The following is a 21,744-nucleotide window of genomic DNA, read 5'->3' as shown; positions in this document are numbered from 1 at the left end:
ACAGCTGCGCGTTTACCGCTACGGCTGTCTGACCCCTATCTGTGAAGAATTTTATGTAGATTTTTGTGAAGATTTTTACGAAGGCTTTACAAAGGCATCTGAGGAAATTTTTATGGGAGACCTCTGTTGAGCATTACGTGAGGACTACATTGTATAGTTCTGTGCAAACAAATTAAATGAAAATTCCGCCAAGACTGGAAAGATTTTTGGTTGGTTGGTTGGTTTGACTTTATTAACGAGATTTTTAGCCCTAGGCTAGTTCATCTCGGGACCAACGGCTTTACTTCCCTTCCGAAGGAAGTCGTCACTATAACTTTTTACGTCATAAGTGACTATGTCGGGGATGGGATTCGATCCCAGGTCCTCGGCGTGGGAAAGATTTTTGTGGAAAGTTCTGGCAATACTTCGGTATAGACCAGGAATTGCAGAATTTGTTTTCAATTGATTTTGAAGCACGGACAAATCAAGCGAAGGAAAACTTCCCATCTGTGTCGGTCCATGATCGGCAATGTAACAAGTTTGACAAATGCGAGCACAAACAAGAGCCGCAAAGAGAAAACGATATAAAAATCATTTTCTTGGCTTGTTTACCATTGGAGGGACCACTTAAGCAATGAAGAATTCTACTGAGAATAATCAAGAGACCTTTATGGAGACTAATGCGAAGATTTTTTAAGAGATCTATATGAAATGCTTCGTTCAGATCTCTGTGAAGTATTCTGTTCAAATTTCCATAGTGGATTTGTTTGTGAAGACATCTCTTTGAAATATTCTACAGTGACTTTTATGAATACATCTCGGAAAGGAACATTGTAAAGATATCTATGGCGATTTCCATGAAGATTTTTGTGAAGACTTCTCAGAAAACTTTTACAAAGCTTTTTACGAAGGCATTACGAGGACTTTTTTGAATACTTATGTCAAATTTTTCTGTGAAAACTTTTAAAAAGGTTCTGCTAATATTGTGTTAATACTTTTGTGAAAACCTTTATTGAGAATTATGTGGAGATTTCTGTGAAGATCATAGAGTTACTGTACTCGACATAATATAGTATAAAATCATCTAGATCATAGGTCACCAAACATTTTGAGTACACGTCCCACCAAACGATAAAGCATATTTTTGCAAACCACCGGAAAAAAATTGAGAAGGAATGGCATACTGAAAACATTCGAGGCCCTTCGTTACTTTGTGGAGGATAACTTTCGATCAAAAGTCGTTATAGACAAACTTCGCTTAAAATTATTCATAATGATTTTTTGTGCAATTTAATGTACTTAAAGGTTATTTTTTCTGTTTAGGATTAATATTTTTGAAAGGGTTAATGCATTTCGAAGAAAAATCATAAGCAAAAAAAATTGATTATCATGGCGTATTTAAAAAGTTGAATCCAATCAACTAATCATGAACGTAACTGCACAGCTTTTGTAAGTCCTCTACAATGTTAACTTCATAGGTTATTCTCTTGAAAAAAATTAAAATATATTACATGTTCACTAGTACATCCTAGGAATGAATCGGTTCAAAAAGATACAAATTATAGCAGCAAACTTCAGTGATTATCTTCTAAAATAAAAATATTGAATTTACCGATTCGAAAGTGAATAAAGTGTATCGATAAGTATAATGAACCGGCTCATCAAATAACAAGATATAACATTACACGTTGATTCTCATTATTATAAAAATACGTCCAACTGAAGAAAAATCACTAACTGCATGAGTTTCCTTATAAGCACTGTTCATTTTATAAAGGTGACACCTTGTTTATGCTAGATCTTTTTATTTATTGATAAAATCGTAAACGATTTTCTGCGCATCGTTCAACAATTATTCTACAATGGTATGAAAATATAAAATCTCTAAAATGTTTTTGGTTGAAGAACTATATAGTTTTTCCAAAAACTCCTAAGAAAAACTCTTCATCAGAGTTAAGCAATATTTTTCGCATAACAAAAATCCTTATTTTTATGAACAAATTATGTGTTGGTATCCTTTATTATTCTAATATAAGTAGAGCTTTAAAAACATCAACAATATTTTACCATTCATCGACACTAGATCATTCTAAGTATTTATCCCTTATGGCCAAACTTGCTGATATACTATTATTTTATTCCTAGAAAATATGTAGAGCAGAAAGCGTGTAAAAAATTGGTTTAGATTACTATATTTGTATAAATAAGAGCTAAATCGCAAGTTTTATTTGCATTCTTGTTTTATTGAAAAATCTTATACTTTTTAAATCATTTACGCATATTTATCGATCTACAGCAAATAGAAGGCGATTTTTTCCAAATATTTTGATTGGATATCTCAAAATAACATATTCTGATGAGTGTATCGAAAAGTAGTCGCAAACATTTAAAACGGTATATCTCAGAGCATAGTTCATCTTTTTGAAAAATTTTTTTACGCAAATCTTCATCATGTCATCAAAAATTGAAGCAGCTAAAAATATATTGAATTATATGCAGTCTTAATATAAGTACAACAAGGTTTAAAAAGCATGGAAAATAAAATCTTGCACAAAATTACATTTTTGAAGTGTCTTCTGAAGATTCGATGATTTGTATTGAACAAAATGTATATCAAACAAAATAGGATGAAAAGCTTATTCTATCGGAAAATATGTTTACTTCACGCAGCACGTAAAAAGAAATGCAAAAAAATAAATTATTGCTCTAAAAGAGCTCAATAATTGGAACAAGGTCGGTTTTAGAAAGTCACTTTTGTTTAACCCTCTAATACCCAAATTTTTGTTTTCGATCTAAATATTATTTTTCGTTATCTAAAATCATTCTAAACACGGTTTGGGCAATGATTTATTTTTCTTCGCAAATTTATGAATTTTGGTTTTAGATTTTTATTATTTTTATTTTTGAACATCCCTATCCTTTTAAATTTTTTCTTGAAGCCTCTTCTGAATACTGATTTTTGACAATAATAAAAATTTGAGTTTTTACTATACTTTTGAAAATATGATTTTTTTAATTTTTTTCTGGAACATTTTTTATTTTCCGTGTAACTAACGGAAAAACAGATTTGAAATCATTTCAATACCATCAGGCTCTTCTTCTGTGATAGGTTGATCGTAGAAAAATATAAAAGGTACGATTTTTTATAATACTCGTTAAATGAATCCCAGGCATTTGTAGGTTATATAAAAATACAATTTTTCAAACAATTTTTAATAATACAAGCAAGTTTCAAAAATCATAAAAACTTTTCTTATATGCGTGTTATGAGTTAAGGTTTAAGCCAAAAATAAAATCATTTTAATTTCCGAGCTATGAAAAAATACACAAAATTCCAAAGTGTACCCCGTCTAAAGGCGGGGTTGGGTATTAGAGGGTTAATCAACTTTTGAAGCTCTGTCATACACAGCGGTAATTATGTAGAGTAACATTTTTTGCTTACGTTACTTCATAAATATGCAAAGAATCTTTTCCAATCAAAAAACAATTTTTTATTCATTACAATCATTCGATATTAGCATTACGTGTAGAAAGAAAAAATCAAAAACGAGGTCCTTAAAAATCGACTTTTTTCGATTTTTGTATTTGCTTAAATTAAATGCTTGTTAATGAATTTTTCAAAATATTGTTTACACTATGTCATGAGAGTTGTGGCACAGAATATATTAGCATAAAAAAAAAATTTTTTTTTTTAATTCAACACATTTATTAACATATCAATTTTTTCAGAAGTGTGCAAGATTTTCATAGGCATCTGTTAGTAATTTGCAAAATTATCATGCAAAATACCACTTTCTTGAAATAATTTCACCGCATCATCATTTTAAATACATTGTAAAGCATTACTGATCAAAACATTGTTTGTAGGTTCAACCCATTATTTTTGAGACTGTTTGAAAGTTTGCGACTACTTTTCGGTACACTCCTTAATGAAACGGTTCAAACAGTTACACATTTTAGTTTACGATTAAACTGCTACCAAATTATAGCAGCAAACTTGAACGATTACTTCTAAAAAAAAATGATTTTACCAGTTCGAAAGTGAACCGGTAAACTGAACCGTTTCATCAAATAACAAGATTTTGCATAACATTTCACTTCCCATTGAAATTAATGTTTTATCTATAACAGTTTATTTTCGGGGTTGTGCTATTTTCCCGAATGTCGTTTCCCCGAACACCAGTTCCCCGAATCCCAGTTCCCCGAATATCCCGTTTTCCCGATTACCCCCTTCCCCGAAAAGTTTTTTGGCAATCATAATTGTCATAACTTTTTATAGTTCAGGGAACTGAACGTACTGGTCATCTGATATGCATCCTTCTTCATTTGATTGGCGGTTCTTACGAGTTTTACTGTCCTCAGCATTTTTGGAAACATGTGTATAGTCGAGGAAAACCAAAAACCTCCTTCTTTCTATTGCTTATCGTTCTTTCTAGTTCACCATCTTGCCACCAAAAACTGTTAGAGCACCTATTCGGACAGTACCACTTTTCGGGGAACTGGGTCATTCGGGGAAATGGCATTCGGGGAAAAAGGTCATTCGGGGAACTGGCGTTCGTGGAACCAGCATTTTGGGAAACAACATTCGGGGAAAAGTAGCACAATCCGCATTTGGGCACTGCAGGTTTAAATGAAGATGCAGTAGCGTAGCTAGAGGGGGGTGCGGTGGGTGTGTGATATATAGCGTTTATTTCAACCAGGCACAGCCATTTTGAACAGGACGTCGGTTTTTTGGAATTCAAAAATACACTATTCTTTAAACCATCAAATATCCGAGGGCCCTCTATAACTTAAGCCAGAAAGTGCTTTGGAAACATTTCTATTTTAAACCATATTCTAAACCAAGCCGGTCACCAAGCCTTTCACAATGAATGTTTGTACTCCAAATATTACTAAGCGATTTTCCATAGGTTTACAAATTTATCAGGGAAAAGCTTAAGGAATTCTCCTAGTCTAGAGTTTTTTTTTTAGAAATACAAACAAAGACTCTACCAGGGTCCCTTCAGAAATTATTATAAAGATTTCTCTAGTATTTCTATCAGAAATTTGATTCGGAAATCCTTCAATGATTGCTCAACCTATGCTTAACCCGTATAGGCCTGAGTGAAAGCAAAAATACTGAAACCCTCACCGCTCAGAGAAATCTAAACTGATTCCAATGATTTTTTGTCAGTTCATTGGCCCACATATCTAGTTTCTAGAAATGGCCAGAGGAACTCGGAAATATTTCTGTGGCCGGAGTTATTCCGGTGGGTCACTGGGTCAAGTCGGGTAAAAAAGGGCTATTTTTTGGGACATGCCAAATAACCTTTATTTATTTGCAATGACAATAATTTTATTTTGCATAAATTATTAAGATCTGATATTCAACATTAAAAATGAAGAGTTTTGCATCGTTTAAAATATACCGGATGTGGCCATTCGGACGTAATACCCGGAAGAACCGGCTATAGATTTGTTGGATACTAAACCGTTGCAATTCTCGAAAAGTTGATATAAAACATAATTATGCACTTAAATGCGTTTCCATAAGCTTGGCAAAGATGTTCAGATACAATTTGGAAACTTTATCGTAAGTTTGAAGCGTCGCGGAACCCGAAAATGGTCATTTGTAGGATTAATCAAACGCAAAGCTCATAGTTATCCAATTCAATCCTTTCTCAAAAGGTTTACACAGATACAATTTTCTTTAAATTCCGTCATGTAGTGGCCACATTATAAACGATTCCGGAAATTACCTGTGACTTGAAATTTGCCTACCTCCAGGGGCACAAACGCACAGTATTCTTCTCACCCGACCTGACCCAGTGATCCACCGGAATCACTCCGACCACAGGAATATTTCCGAGTTCCACTGTCCACTTCTAGAAACTAGATATGTGTGCCAGTATACTGACAAAAAATCATTTGAATCCATTAAGAATTCGCTGAGCGGTGAGAGTTCTAGAATTTTTGCTTTCACTCAGGCCTATACGGGTTAAAGAATTATTTTCAGAATTTACTACAGAAAATCATTTACCAGTCCAACAATGTGGTTACATTACGGAATTTTCTAGAAAGTTTTTTTTATTCTACCGATTTATTTTTAAGTATTAACCATCTCAAATTAATGATTAGATAAATATTCTTGAAAGAACACTTCCGAGAAAATATACATACTACTAAAAAAAATCGTGTATAAAATTTAACGAAAAAAACAAACAAGAAAAACTCTCATATTCATTTCTTCAGTATTACTTTGCGTCATTTCAGAATCAGAATGTTCCATGAATTCTACCATCAACAAAATTTAATTGGAATTCTTCAAGAAATTTTGCAAAACATTTAACCGGGGATACTTCATATATTTCTCCAGAAATGTTAAGTTCTTTCAAACATTTCATAAATAATTTTAAGAGAGAGTTCTCAAAAGATTCTCTAATTTATTAGTTCATTTAAAGTTTTAGATCACAAAATGCTACAAAATTTTTTCCTGTAATTCCTTCAGAGTTTCACCCGAGTTTTTCCAGGGTTTCCTCAAGAAAATCCTGCAGGAAATAATGTAGGATTTCTTTTGGCAAATTTCCCAATAATTACTTAATCAGTTCTTCGGGATACTTATCCAAGACTTTCCCAAGAATCCAGAAGAAAACCAGAGATCTTTAAAAACTTCTCTCTTGTAGGAATAAATTATCTATTTTACCAAAACCTGTGCTATTTTTTGGATTAAGTTTGAAAACATACACTGGTTTTTTTTTAGAAATTGCCTCTAATTATTTCTGGAAAATTTCCTGAGGATCTCCTAGGAGACGTTCTTAGAGAAATCTTGGATGAGTTTGAGACTATTTAAAATAATCTGTTGAAGAAGTCCTACAGGAAATATCTAAAGGTATTTTATTAGAATTTTATCATTTGCTATATTAAAAACCACTTAAAACGGAAATAAAAATAATACAAAAAATCCCGAAGGGAAATAAGAAATTATTTGTGAATTATATGGAAGAATCGATGGATGACCTGAAAAAATCCTTAAAGTTATTTCAGAGGGTTTTTTTTAGAAAAAAACATTCAGGATGTATTCTTCTACCCGAATGAAAATCTGAAGGGAATTCCTTGTGAAATTTGTTAAAGAATCGGTTAATGTACTCTTGAAGAATTCTTTGAGTTATTAACTAAAGAAAACTTTTAGCAAATACCTGAATTTTATTCTTAGGAAATCGTAAAATACAAATAGTAATATTTGGGGTAACTTCAAGCCTAGGATCACTAGAAGCTGATATCTAGGCCTCCAAACATGGACATGTTTGGTGGATGACGGCAATTGCATATTTTATGTCCAGTACTGTATAGGCGATAATCTTGAGTATTAAGACCTATGCAAAGGTTTCTTTTTTAACAATTCTCTAAAGTTTTCAATACTACTTCAAAGATTTGATTTCACCGAATACTACTTCGAACTTTGAAGATATCTCCAGAGACATCGGTTAAATATGATATAACAATTCGGCAAAGGCTTGCCTGAAGACTTCAGTAGAGTTTTCTACGAAGACTTATTTGAAAACTTATATGATGTTTAATGTCGTAGAGGCTTAGGTAAAGAACTTTTTAAATATTTTTTGTTTTTGTTATTTTGGAGGAGACATATGTGTACACCTTTGTGAGAATTTGTCTGGATTTTGAACGAAAAATATGTATAGATCCTTTTGAAAATAACTATTTAGATTTGTATGAAGTTCTCTGTACATAATTATGTGAAGATTTACGTGCCAGCTCCTACGAGGAATTATTTCATCTTTAAAAAGTTATAGGGAAAGTGTACCAGTTATGGCCATAGTGGTTCTCTATTTGGCCATAGGGGACAATTTGATAACTTTCACATTTTAAGTCTTTTTGAATGCTTTAACATCAAGATATATCTTAAATCTAACTACTACAACACACGAAAGTTTTCAAAATTTTAAGACATTAAAGTAATCACGTATGGCGAAATAGGGAACCACTATGTCCATAACTGGTACACTTACCCTATGTAGATTTCTGTGAAGATTTTTGTGTACATTTCTACGAAGACTTTGTGATGACATCTGTGGAGACTTTATAGGATATATTAGTGGGAAGTTATGTGAAGACAGCTGTATAGATTTCTATACAAACCGTTTCGAAGCCTACTTTGGAGAATTCTGTCAAAAAACTGCAGCGAAGTTTTCTGTGAAAATACTTTTTTATGGACATTTGTGAAGACTTTTGTGAATACTTGGACTTTTTTCAAACACTTCTGCGAAGACTTTTGTTGAGATTTATTTGAATACTTCTCCAAAGATTTCTGTGCAGACTTTTGGATACTGCTGTGAAAAAAAAAATCTGTGGAGACATCTATGCATTATCCTATGAAGAATCCTGTTACAGTCGACTCTCCACATATCGATGTTCTACATCTCGATATCTCTCGCTATGTCGATATTTTTTTCAGTCCCTTCATTCTGAATACAATTTCCATCTCTATATCTCTATTTCCTCCTTATCTCGATATCACTGTATCTCGATGTGCTTCTGTTGATTTTTTGTTCCCAACTTTCTCTCCGTATGTCGATATGACCAATATCAATGGTTACTAGACCAGATTTTCTTGATTCAGAACAACTTAGGAACGCGAAATGACGTCTGCTTGTTTATTATTTCCCCTATTTTCCTAACAACGGAGCGGTTTTCGATCATGTACTCATTAAAAACACGTTTTTTGTCTCGATCTCTCCCTATCTCGATGATCGCTTCGGTGTCGAGATGTGGAGAATCGACTGTATATGGGGACTTTTGGCGATCTTTTATGAGCAATATATGAAGAACTCTATAAAATTGCTTTTTACAATTTCTCATCAGGATGTTTTTCATGATGCCAATCTGTCATGAAACGGCCTACTTTCCTCCACTGAAATATATAGTCTATAGTATTTACGCAACTGAAACCAGTGCTGTAATGATTTATTACGCAACGCTTTCTGTCGGCAAGTCTCGTAGGATAAATTTACGACTCGTGCTGTAAAAATCATCATTCTGCAACTTGTTCCGTAAACAACTATTATAGATTTCTATAGAAATTTCATTACAAACTTACGTGGAGAAGCAAAACGGAAACTTGGCAGTGTTCTTGAGCGTAAACCAGGTAGAGGTCGGTGACTACGTGGAATGCCACGAATATGCTGGCTTGGAACTGGAAACCATAAAAGGTCGGGGCAATTGTAGAAATAGAGCTCTTTACTGACGATGATGAAATTTTAAAATACGCCTGACAGTAGTGGTTTGTAGTCAAGGAGGAACGACAAAGGTATATGGAGCTTAAAGTTATGGTGAACACTGTTAAGATTTCAATGGAGACCTCTAAAGAATCTTCTCAAGAGACTTATGTGAACACTTATGTAAACACTTGGTGCAATTAGTGATTATTGAAAAGTTATCATTATTTATCCTTATATCTAGGATTTTCATTCGTAGTTTGATTCAGCTCGTAAATATATTATTAGGACCTTAAATGATAAATGCTTTCCTTAGAACAATCACCTTTAATATAATTCATCCCACAGAAGCCACACTTGTCATCTAATGACCCCTTTAACCACTCTCTCTGTCTTCTTCCCATTCCGCACAGATCTCCAACCTGGTCCAGCACCGGTCCGAGCAGCAGCACCACACCTCGGAGCGCACGATGCGGGCCATAGGGCGGGTTGGCCAGGCCGTCAACCTGGCCGTGGAACGGTTCGTGACGGTGGGCGAGACAATCGCAGACGACAATCCAGAAATCAAGCAGGACATGTACGATGCCTGCAAGGAGGCACGAGCAGCTGGTGAGTGAATGACAGACAGACAGCCTCGACATACAGAGGCCATAGAATCGCAGAATAGAATCAGTCCTTTGCTCCCATGGGTTCCTATCCGAGCTCAATCTGCATATGATATGAAATCACCTTCCTGAAATGTCCGCATATTAATTACAGCGAGCTGTCAGCACCACCACCGGCAGCTGACTAGCATAAATTCGTACTCGGGTGGTGAAGGTCTGGGTGGAGGAGAGTGTAATATGTATGTACATGTGGCAGACAATCGTGGTCAAAGCTAACCAAACCGTGTCACGAGTACTGACCACACGGTGCATCTAAAACCGTTGTTGACAGAAAAATGACCATCAATTCTGTTTCCTTGACTTCTCTGGGCATAGAGTATCATCGTACTCGCCAAACGATAAACGAATGCGGAAATGCCAACTTTGGTAAAGAAAGCTCTCAGTGTGGAAGTGGTCATAAGAACACTAAGAAGAGAAGCAGGCAGTGTCCCAGTGAAGAAGTAATGACATCTTCCAATCAACAGAGAGGATGCTTGGATACCTTTTCTTTTGAATGATTGTTACAGAATTGATGGTCATTTTCTCTATTTTAACGATTTCAGACACACCGTTCCCGCTTATGCAGATACAAGCCGTATTCCAAATTCCCAATGACGCCCTGGCGTTGACACTGCACAGTGGTCCAGGAATCAGTTTTACGCGGAAAGATGAATTTTGAGCTTTAAAATGAAACATTAGACAAAAACGGTCTTCTACAAAGTTGTTTGTATTAGTAAGGTCCTTTGTTTGGTGTTATTGAAAATTAGGGTGGACCACATTTTCATAGAAATTGTGTAACTAACTTTCTTATTTGTAGAAATTATACTATACATGCTTCAGCAAGGTGTAGACCATTCAATTTTAAGCAACTTTGCCAAAAAAAGTTTTTTTATATCTCTTAAATTGACCGATTTAGAGCTATTTTCCTACGGTGACATAGGGTGGTCCGAACAAAATTGGTTTTCTGGCTCTAGAGTTTTCAATTCAAATTTCTCATCAAAGTAGTCTATGAAACACTTTTAGAGCTTGGAAAAATGCGTAGTTTGGTAAATGAAGAAACTCGTTATCTCTAAGGATATGCGATATGGATTTTTTCCATGTCGATACGAAACGAAACGATACGCGGAATATCTTGCGCTGATAATGACGAAACGAAATGAAATTTAAAAATGTTTCGTGTAACTCGATACGAAATCAAATATCTCACGGAATTTTTCGAAACGAAACGAAATTTTTGAGTTTGTTTCGCGGAATACACTTTTAAGTTTTTTTTTCTTGTCAAAAGCTGGAAATTTGACAAAAGGCTTAAAAAACTTTTTTTTAAATCCTCTACCATATGGAAGCCTTAGTGTTGCTCAGCGGAATCCTTAGATGTTTTGGTAAGACTCTTGTTTGTTTAATTTTATAAGGTTTCATTTCAACATATCTGACATTCACACAAGGGAATGAGTGGGTTAAATGTTACAACTAAGAAGTGGATCGAAAAGCAGTTAGGGTTTCGTTCTACTTCGTCGTAAAAGCCACTATTCGTCGTATCAAACTTAAAATGTTCCACTACGGCGGATATTCCAACTTACCTGCAACATAGATTCATTTTCCAAATGTAATTTTGTGAAAGCTTTTATGATTCGTCCACCTGTACATCAAAAATGCAATGAAACTACTGTATTTCGATAGTTATTTACAGTACAATTATCCACTTTACACTTTTTCACCGAAACCGCATGGACGAACACGATTTGAGAGAAATGCTTAGCGATCGACATCAGTCACATTACTTTCCAACACAAGTTTCTTCCCGCCCCCCTGTGTGACTTACATCGCCGGGCACTTATTTTCACTATGGAAAACCTTCGTACTTCTTTACTAAAGGATTTCATTCCAATCACACGCCGTAAAACTTCAATAAATCCCCAAATTTTACGAAATTTTCTCAACTGCCGCGTATAATTGAGAATGTAAACAAAGTTCAATCCGTCGTACTGAGAAAAGAAAGTTTGTGCGCATCAATGTGTGCGCGACGCTCGACGTAAAAATACGGTTCCTTTGATTGTGTTGTTTTCGCTGTACTGTGATCAAATGCCAGAATTGTACGGTCAAAAGGAATTGTGTTCATAGTTTGGGCTGAATTTTGATGAGGAACAATTAATTTTAAAGGAAATTCATGCAAATCATGCTGAAGGAATGGAGGGAGATGCCCGTAGATCTATATTTTCTAGTAAAACATGTTATTATAGCGTTAATGTATTGTGATTAACCACTCAATACATCAAAATGAGTCGTAAGTTATGAGATGAATCTGGAAACTGATTGCGACGGAGTTGAAAACGATACGACGGATTGAGAATACGGTAAGATGCATTTTCTTTGTATTATTTTCAAAAAGAGATCAAGATTTATCAAAATGTTGCTGTACAATGCTAAAGCCGTTTTGAGAAAGAATTGTTTGGCATCGGTTTGTATCAGCATCATTCACTGCAATACTGCGAAAATTGCTGTTCTCACTGATCAATGCATAATACGATGGATACTAGCACATCACCCTACAAACATTTTAAACAATCTCAAAAATATTGAGTTGAGCCCAAAATTAATTTAATTTTTAAAAGTGCCTTACAATTTTTTTAATCATGTGGATGTGATGTTATGCCAATATATACCATAAAACATGGAATAATGATTTTCATTTTTTTTTTTGCTGTACTGTATGCTTTGTGGCTTGAATGAATATGATTGGAGACACAAGTCGATAAGTGATCATGAAAATACTAAACTGAAAGGTAGACTCTGTTCCAGTTGGAACATAACGCCAGAAAGAAGAAGAAAAATAAGTAGAATAGATGAATCACTGGTATATTTGCTTTAGTCTTCACTGGAGTATTGAATTAAATTACATTTTAAAGAATCCATCAACACATACCTAAGAAATCAATCAAGATGAATTTAAAATAATTGCAACGATTTTTCGTCGTCGTCGCGAACGCATCGTCCTTAAAGGCTCCCCCAAATCTACGCGACTTTTTACGGCGACAGCGACAAGAAATTGTCGCGATTTCGTTGTTGTGTCGCTGCAAGCACTCTTCTATGGAACTATCTTGACTGACACGACGCGAATCGCTGCGAAATCGCGTCGCTGTGGCTTGAACGTGCTCATCAAACATTGCTTGCAGCGAAATATCAGCGAAATCGCGTTGTTTGTCGCTGTAGCCGTAAAAAGTCGCTTAGATCTGGGGGAGCCTTTACTCATGTGGCGCGAATAATTGATGCGTGCTATTAGTTTTCTCTTCTATTCTCCCGCTGTTCTTATGCAGAGTTAAAAGTCACGTCACAGCGGGAAAGCAAGAGAGAACTAATGCGCGCTTCAATAATCTGCACCACCTGAGCAAATCCAAAAAATCAGGGACTCACGCTTCGCAGCTTTTTTTTACATTTGTTTATAAACAATTTTTGAGATATATTAACGGATTTGCTCAAAAGGACACGCGATGTTCCCCGGAGGAAACGAACAACCGTGGTTTTGCTTTCTTCATTCTTATGGAAGATAACATTGCGGTAGTTCATCAAACGCAGTTGTTCCTTTCCTGGGCTATTCGCCGCAAGGAAATTAGGGCAAATGGGCGTTTTTGGAAACTTTACAACAGCAGTGCAGTTTATCATATCCTGCGGACCAGTCAATACTACAGTCACCCCACAGATATGGATCAAAGTTGGATTGAACGGAGAATATCTCATCAAATAGAGTTGCAATTACGCAGAACCCATTTTACCTACGCGAACCATAATTATATACAGCATCGTAATCAACAATAACATGCTTAAGGTGAAGATAAATCGAAGCCAAACCTCAAATTTTCAAGAGCACGGATCTGGAGAACCAAACATCCGTTTGAGCTGAAAACTTAATCGATTGGTCACTCGCTGGTGGTGACCAATCGATTAAGTTTTCAGCTCAAACGAGTGTTCGGTTCTCCAGATCCGTGCTCTTGAAAATTTGAGGTTTGGCTTCGATTCATCGTCACCTTAAACACATTTGTTCCGTTCGTAGGAAATAAAATGTTTTTCATATGCCTAGAAGCGTTGATTCATATCTGTGGGGCATTGAAACCCATACCACAGTTATGCATCTAAGATAAGACGATTCCTAAAGAAACGCCAAAACGTATACTTTCACTAGCACACCATTCGTTTGCCTCGCAGATAAATTGCTGTTATAGTGTTCTGATCCATGATATGAGTCGATTTGATCCATAATACGGACCCATTTTTGACTGTAGCTAGAACTAGAAACCTTTTTGCCTTTTTTTGTTCGAAATTAAACTCGAATTTCGCGAAATTCCGTTTTATTCCGTTTGTTTTCAATTTTCCGTGGAAATATTTTAACAATTTGGCGAAACGAAACGAAATAGCAAAATACAAATTTCGCCCGTATGAGTTCCGTGGAATTCCGCGGAATTTCGTTTCGAAGCGTTTTTGACGGAATCATTCGGTATTTCGCATACCCTTAGTTATCTCTTTCCGTATGGGAGTTATTGTTGTTTTTCTCTCAAAAACATGCCTATTTTGATTGTGAATATTTTTGATTGGGGCAAACATAAAAAATATCTTTTGACGGCATTCAAAAGACAAAATAAAATTGTAAATTATATCAAAAAATTACAAATGTGTTATTTTTGTAACTCTAAAAAATGCCCTTAAAAACAAATGATTTTAAGCAGAAAAACTTTAATAACTTTTGAACTAAAAAAGATATCATCAATCTTTTTGCATGAAAATTTGCGTTTTGTTAAGTTCTAAAAGTCGTTCATAGACCGCTTTGACGAGAAATCTGAAATAAGAAAGATAGGGCTTTAAAACTATTTTGAAGATTTTCATAGTATGTATGTCTTTATTATTTTGCATTTTGAGCATGAAAATAAAATTTTAGACAAAAATGATCTTCTACAAAATTGTTTATAAAAATTTAGGCTTTCATACTGAGTCATTCAAAACTAGGGTGGTCCACAATTTCAGACAAATCATATAATCAACTTTTTTATTTGCAAAAATACTGGTATATACTCTTAGGCAAAGCGGTAGAACTTGGAATTTTGACCAACTTTGCCAAAAAAAGTTTTTCTGTAGCTCAAAATTTGACCAATCTAGAGCATTTTTTCCTAATCATCAAAGGGTTGTCCAACAAAAATCAGTTTTTCAATTTTAATGTTTTTAATATTAGTTTCTCGTCAAAGTCATCTATGAACGACTTTTAGAACTTAACAAAACGCAAATTTTCATGCAAAAATATTGCTGATATCTATTTTAGTTCAAAAGTTATTAAAGTTTTTGTGATAAAAAATATTTGATTTTCAAGGTGTTTTATTAGAGTTACAAAAATAACACATCTGTAATTTTTTGATATAATTTACAATTTTTTGTTGTCTTTTGAATGCCGTCAAAAGATATTTTTTATGTTTGCCCCAATCAGAAATATTCACAATCGAGGTAGGCATGTTTTTGAGAGAAAAACAATAATAACTCCCAAACGGAAAGAGATAGCGAGTTTCTTCACTCACCAAACTACGCATTTTTCCAAGCTCTAAAAGTGTCTCATAGACTACTTTGATGAGAAATTTGAATTGAAAACTCTAGAGCCAGAAAACCAATTTTGTTCGGACCACCCTATGTCACCGTAGTAAAATAGCTCTAAATCGGTCAATTTAAGAGATATAAAAAAACTTTTTTTGGCAAAGTTGCTTAAAATTGAATGGTCTACAACTTTGCTGAAGCATGTATAGTATAATTTCTACAAATAAGAAAGTTAGTTACACAATTTCTATGAAGATGTGGTCCACCCTAATTTTAAATAACACCAAACAAAGGACCTTACTGATACAAACAACTTTGTACAAGACCGTTTTTGTCTAAAGTTTCATTCTAAAGCTCAAAATGCATCTTTCCGCGTAAAACTGATTCCTGGACCATAGTGCACTGCTATACTTTGGTTTGGTGCTTACGTTGTGCCGCCGCTGCTGCTGCACCAAATGGAACTAAATTCTAATCTTGATTAATGAGCATGCAGAAAGGCCGTTCCACACGTACCCATATTCGGCTGGTTTGGCATACCTACTGGCCACCTGTGTGCGCGCAACCATTATTGAGTGTTATTGCAGGGTCCGAAGAATTCCGGAAGTGGGTCCTTGGGAGGGAGTTTCAAACGGGGGTTGATGGCTGAGTTTTATTGTCTCGGGTTGCATGTCTAAAATTTATACGTGCACAAGTGGTTGGTTGACGTGACACGGTGATAGTGCGGTAAAATGCGATTACATCCCCCGGTAACTAAGTATAGCGTAGTAGTTCAGCTTTTGGGGCTCAACTGGTTGGTCTCTGTGATTCATTAGTTTACGTTCGTGATTACGCTTAAGTGCTTTGTATGATAAACGTGTAATGGAATGCAAGATTGTAAGCCACGGGGCTTATGCGATCATTTATCGGTATAATTTAATGAGGAAACTAAAACAATTTTAGCATGTCTTTTATCTGCATTAGGCATGTGTGTCCTAAATTGGAATTGTGCGTTAAATTGCATTGCAAGCTTTTGAGCTTTTTGCAGTTATTTAGTAACAATTTATTTTCCTCTTTCAATGCCGGAATTGACTACTGAGGTTTTTTCATCGACTCTGACCACTATCTGGTGATGGTCAAACTGCACCCAAAACTTTCCGTCGTTAATAACGAACGGTACCGACGGCCGCCCTGGTACGACCTAGAGCGGCTCAAACAATAGGATGTCGCAGCGGCATACGCGTAGCACCTCGAGGCTGCATTACCGAAAGAGAGTGAGCTGGATGAAGCCCCTTTAGAGGACTGCTGGAGAACAGTGAAAGCAGCCATCAACATTGCAGCTGAGAGCAACGTCGGGTACGTGGGACGGAGTCGACGGAACGATTGGTTCGATGAGAAATGTCGGCAGATTTTGCTGCAGCAAGGGACCCGATAGAACGTGGAACGTTATAGACTGAAGCGATAATAGCAGACCCGCCTCCTTCGGGAGAAAAAACGTCGGCTGGAAGAGACGGAGTGCGTGGAGATGGAACAACTGTGCCGGTCTCAAGAAACACGCAAGTCCTGTCAGAAGCTCAACGCATCCCGCAACGGCTTCGTGCCGCGAGCCGAGATGTGCAGGGATAAGGATGGGAGCATTTTGACGGACGAGCGTGAGGTAATCGAAAGGTGGAAGCAGCACTTCGACGAACACCTGGATGGTGCTGAGAGCATTGACAATGAAGGACGGGACAACGGAGGAAATGCTTTCGTCGGTACTGCGGGCGATGGAAACCAACCAGCCCCCACTTTGAGGGAGGTTAAGGATTTCATTCACCAGCTCAAGAATAATAAAGCAGGTGGTATGGATGGTATCCGAGCTGAACTCATAAAGATGGACCCGGAGAGGCTGGCCATTTGTCTGCACCGGCTGATAGGCACAATCTGGGAAATAGAACAGCTACCGAAGGAGTGGAAGGAAGGGGTAATTTGCCTCATCTTCAAGAAAGGCGACAAGTTAGATTGTGAGAACTTCCGAGCGATCACCATTCTAAATGTGGCCTACAAAGTATTATCTCAGATTATCTTCCATCGTCTGTCACCTGTAGTAAACAAGTTCGTGAGAAGTTATCAAGCCGGCTTCGTTGATGGCCGATCGACAACGGCCCAGATCTTTGCTGTACGGCAAAAATATCCCAACGCATCACCTTTTCATCGATTTCAAGGCAGCATATGATAGTATCGACCGCGTAGAGCTATGGAAAATTATGGCGAACACTCCAGTACGTTTGGATCCCGCCGGGGACTACGACAAGGTTATGGACTTTCGTGCCTGTTGTTCAATATTGCGCTAGAAGGTGTTATGCGGAGAGCTTGGCTTAACATCCGGGGTACGATTTTTACGAGATCCAGTCAATTTGTTAGCTTCGCGGATGATATTGACATTTTCGGCCGAACATTTGAAAGGTGGCAGACCTGTACTCCCGCCTGAAACGCGAGGCATAAAAAGTTGGACTGATGGTGAATGCGACCAAGACAAAGTACATGCTAGCTGGTGGGGCCGAGCGTGACAGGGCTCGCCTAGGTAGCAGTGTTACGATAGACGGGGATACGTTCGAGGTGGTCGACGAGTTCGTCTACCTTGGATCCTTGCTGACGGCTGACAATAACGTTAGCCGTGTAATACGGAGGCGCATAATCAGTGGAAGTCGGGCCTAGTACACAAGAAGCTGCGGTCAAAAAAAGATTCACACCGCACCAAATGTATCATGTACAAAATGCTCATAAGGCCGGTAGTCCTCTACGGGCATGTAAAGTGGACGATGCTCGAGCAGGACCTGCAAGCACTTGGAGTCATCGAACGTCGGGTGCTTGGGACGAGCTTTGGCGGTGTGCAGGAAAACGGTGTGTGGCGGCGAAGGATGAACCACGAGCTCACCAAACTCTACGGCGAACCCAGTATCATGAAGGTGGCCAAAGGATACGATGGGTAGGGCATGTTGCAATAATGCCGGACAGCAACTCTGCAAAGATGGCGTATGCTTCGGGTCCGGTTGGTACAAGAAGGCGTGGAGCGCAGCGAGCTAGGTGAGCGGATCAAGTGCGTATCGATTGGGCGAGCGTATTATGGCATGAATTGTTGATTCAGTGTTATCTGTTTAGATGTTAACTAAATAAATGAATAAATGAGGGCTTGCATGAAGGGCCCGATCAAGAAGTGGGGTTGGGTGGGTCTCCATACCTGCCGGTGAAAGAGCTCAGCTGCGATTTGTACGAACAAAGTGCAGAAATTCTCTTGAGTAAGTTGGTTGGCACGGATGTCCTATTTCAGGGAAGCTTTTGTGAAGCGGACTGTTTCCTCCCATAATCCTCCAAAGTTGAGAGCACAGGGTGGTATGAAGTGCTACGATATTCCTTGGTGTGCGAGCTTGGATCCAATCGTCTATTGACCAGTTTTGCTGTTGAGACTCTTGTTAAATTCGTGTAACTCATGCTTTGCCCCTTGAAAATTTGTCGCATTTTCGGAATGTACCGATGAATCTGCGTAACGCAGAGATGAATCCAGCCGAAGAGAGGTCCATGACGAGCTCAAGATAGATCGCCTTGGTGGTGAAACAGATGAACACTGCGATGGCGGAGCTGCTCGTCGATGAAGAGGTTTAAGGTAAAAAGGCCCGCCGTAGTCGACGCCAGTTTTTATGTCGAGCAGGGCATACTCGGGCGGAGCGTAGTTGACCCATCGGCTTTGGGGGTTTGGAGTTGAAGCGAAAGCAGCGATGGCATTTTTGAAGGACGGATTTGACAGCTCTTTTGCCATGAATTGTCCAAAACTCCTGTCGCATTACAGCGATGGTCGCTTGAGTCTTCCGTGGTGGGTTTGAAGATGGTAATACCCAACCCAAGTAACACCAAATACATCTTTTTGTGCAGTATTAACGATATATTGTTATATTGAAGCTCTATTTGAGTATTATATAACATCTTGTGTTATATATGAGCTATAGTACAGTATTCGAAAAACATGTCATGCAAGATCATGAATTGGAAATAAAACAAACGGTCTAGGTATTATTATAGTTTCATGAGCGTTAACCCTCTAATACCCAAATTTTTATTTTCGATCAAAATATCATTTTTAGTTATCTAAAATCGTTCTAAACACGTTTTGAGCAATGATTTATTTTTATTCGCAAATCTATGATATTTGGTTTTTGATTTTTATAATTTTTATTTTTGAGCATCCCTATACTTTTCCATTTTTTCTAGAAGCATCTTCTACTTACTGATTTTTAGCAATAATAAAAATGCAAGTTTATACGATACTTTTAAAAATATTACATTTTTAATTGTTTTTCTGGATTTTTTTTATTTTTCGTGTAATTAACGGAAAAACAGGTTTGAAATTATTTTAATACCATCAAGCTCTTCTTCTGCGATAGGTTGTTCGTAGAAAAATGTAATAGGTTCGAATTTTTATATTAGGGGGAGATCCCCCAGTACCGGACACTTAAGCCACTAAATTCATAATTCGAAAAATATTGATTTTATGGGCTCGTGTTACCCATTTATAATAAATATTATCATTTTTATAGTGTACAAAAATAAATTTGAAAATATAAATATGAATTTTGACAATGCATTTTGATGATGTATTTTAGTACCAAATTGATCGATCTTGAAAGATGGCACCCACTACCGGACACGATCTGGAAATGCCTCGAATTCTGCAAATTTGAACATCATTGAATGTGTATACGATAGGAATAGTTTATAATTACTAATTCAATGCATTTGCAACATTTACAAGAATAATTTGAGTTTTTCTTAGTTTGCCTTAGATGTCAATCAAAAACCTGTTCCATATATGATGAAAAATAGCACATTTTACGATATTGTTCTGAATGTTCATTCTTCTTAATTTTATTGCATGTTTGATACCATGATCAACGAAACCCATGAAAAATTAAAGTATTTTGAGAAACTGACGCAATAATTACAAAGGTATCATATAACAAATCAAGCTGTCCGAAACTGAGGGACAGGAGGTGCTTAACGAAAATTGTAATTTGTCCATATTTTATTCAATTATGGTACAAAATACATTCATACCATCAAATTAGGATTATGTTCGATCATGCTTGCGGGATCCAAAGTATTTTTTCATAATCAAAATAATTACTACATAGACTCAAAATTAAGAAAATACGTCAATTTTTCAAAGATTTTCAAACTTTTCTACTTTTTTCAAAAAGGCATGCATATTTCAAGGATGTGTTATTCTACGCAAACATTAGTCTACATAATAGCTTACTTTTCTACTAATACACCATCTTGATTGGACCATGATTTCTCAATGTTTCGACTTTGTCCGGTATTGGGTGCTGTCCGGCACTGGGGGATCTCCCCCTACACGTTAAATGAACCCCAGTCATTTGTAGGTTATATAAGAATACAATTTTTCAAACAATTTTCAAAAATTCAAAAAAGTTTCAAAAGTCATAAAAAACCTGCATTATATGTGTGTTATGAGTCAAGGTTTAAGCCAAAAATAAAATCATTTTGATTTCCGAGGTACGAAAAAATACACAAAATTCCAAAGTGTGGCGGGGTTGGGTATTAGAGGGTTAATATAACTTTTTCAAGATTTAAACCGCACATGTTTACTTTATCAAAACGTATGCGCTAAAAAAGTATTTTGAACTTGGTTTCAATAACATTCAAACACCATGAAGATGCATTTACATCAGGCAAGTTGTTCATATTGGCCCGGGCCTTTCTAACCCACTCCCGTATGACGATCAAAGTTTTGAACCTTAATTTTTAAGGTGACAAAAAGACATTTTTCAGCTGGTATAAACTTTCGAACCATTTTACATCTATCATAGTGGAGGCTATCTTAGCACTTCGCACGACTTTTCCACACTTTTACAATCAGACATACGATGCCACAAAAATTTGATGAAAATTAAAAAAAAAAATTTCACCCGGTCTTGAACACGTGACCTTTGGATTCAGAAGTCAACACCTTATCACTACACCACCAAGTAATGCATAGTTGAGCCGAGATTGTTCACCAATATAAATGCAAGCATTCTATACAGTAGCACATGCTCTGTTATTCTTTGAAGTCCATCGTCATCACAGCTGAGCTACAGCGATTGCATTCGATGCTATTCGAGATTGACATATGATGTGTTACAACTGTATTATAATCCTATTGAAAAACATCTTGTGGTGAAATACAGTCATTGTAAGGTTTGATGATTACAAATTGCCTCACAACGTTCAATCAAAAAACATATGTTTCTGATGCGTATTGAATACGTTGATTATACAAGTATATGACTTCATTACCTTTCTTGAAAATGAGATGTCAGTAGTGCATTATTAAC

The 21,744-nt window shown here is 36.5% G+C and overlaps 1 protein-coding gene across 7 annotated transcripts in view; it reads left to right on the top strand.

Annotated features, from left to right (window-relative positions):
* The window catches only part of LOC5574124 (alpha-catulin), a 598,722-nt gene that overhangs the window by 387,260 nt on the left and 189,718 nt on the right, over window positions 1-21,744 (top strand). For all 7 annotated transcript variants that reach the window (XM_021853434.1, XM_021853430.1, XM_021853432.1 and 4 more), the window contains one exon: window positions 9,602-9,797. In XM_021853434.1, the coding sequence (XP_021709126.1) occupies window positions 9,659-9,797 (139 nt within the window). In that variant the 5' untranslated portion in view covers window positions 9,602-9,658. The remainder of the gene's footprint in view (window positions 1-9,601; window positions 9,798-21,744) is intronic.

Source organism: Aedes aegypti, chromosome 3 (genome assembly GCF_002204515.2).
Source record: "Aedes aegypti strain LVP_AGWG chromosome 3, AaegL5.0 Primary Assembly, whole genome shotgun sequence".
NCBI lineage: Eukaryota > Metazoa > Arthropoda > Insecta > Diptera > Culicidae > Aedes > Aedes aegypti.
Note: the sequence above shows the minus strand (reverse complement) of the source record. Positions and strands in the feature narration are given on the sequence as shown.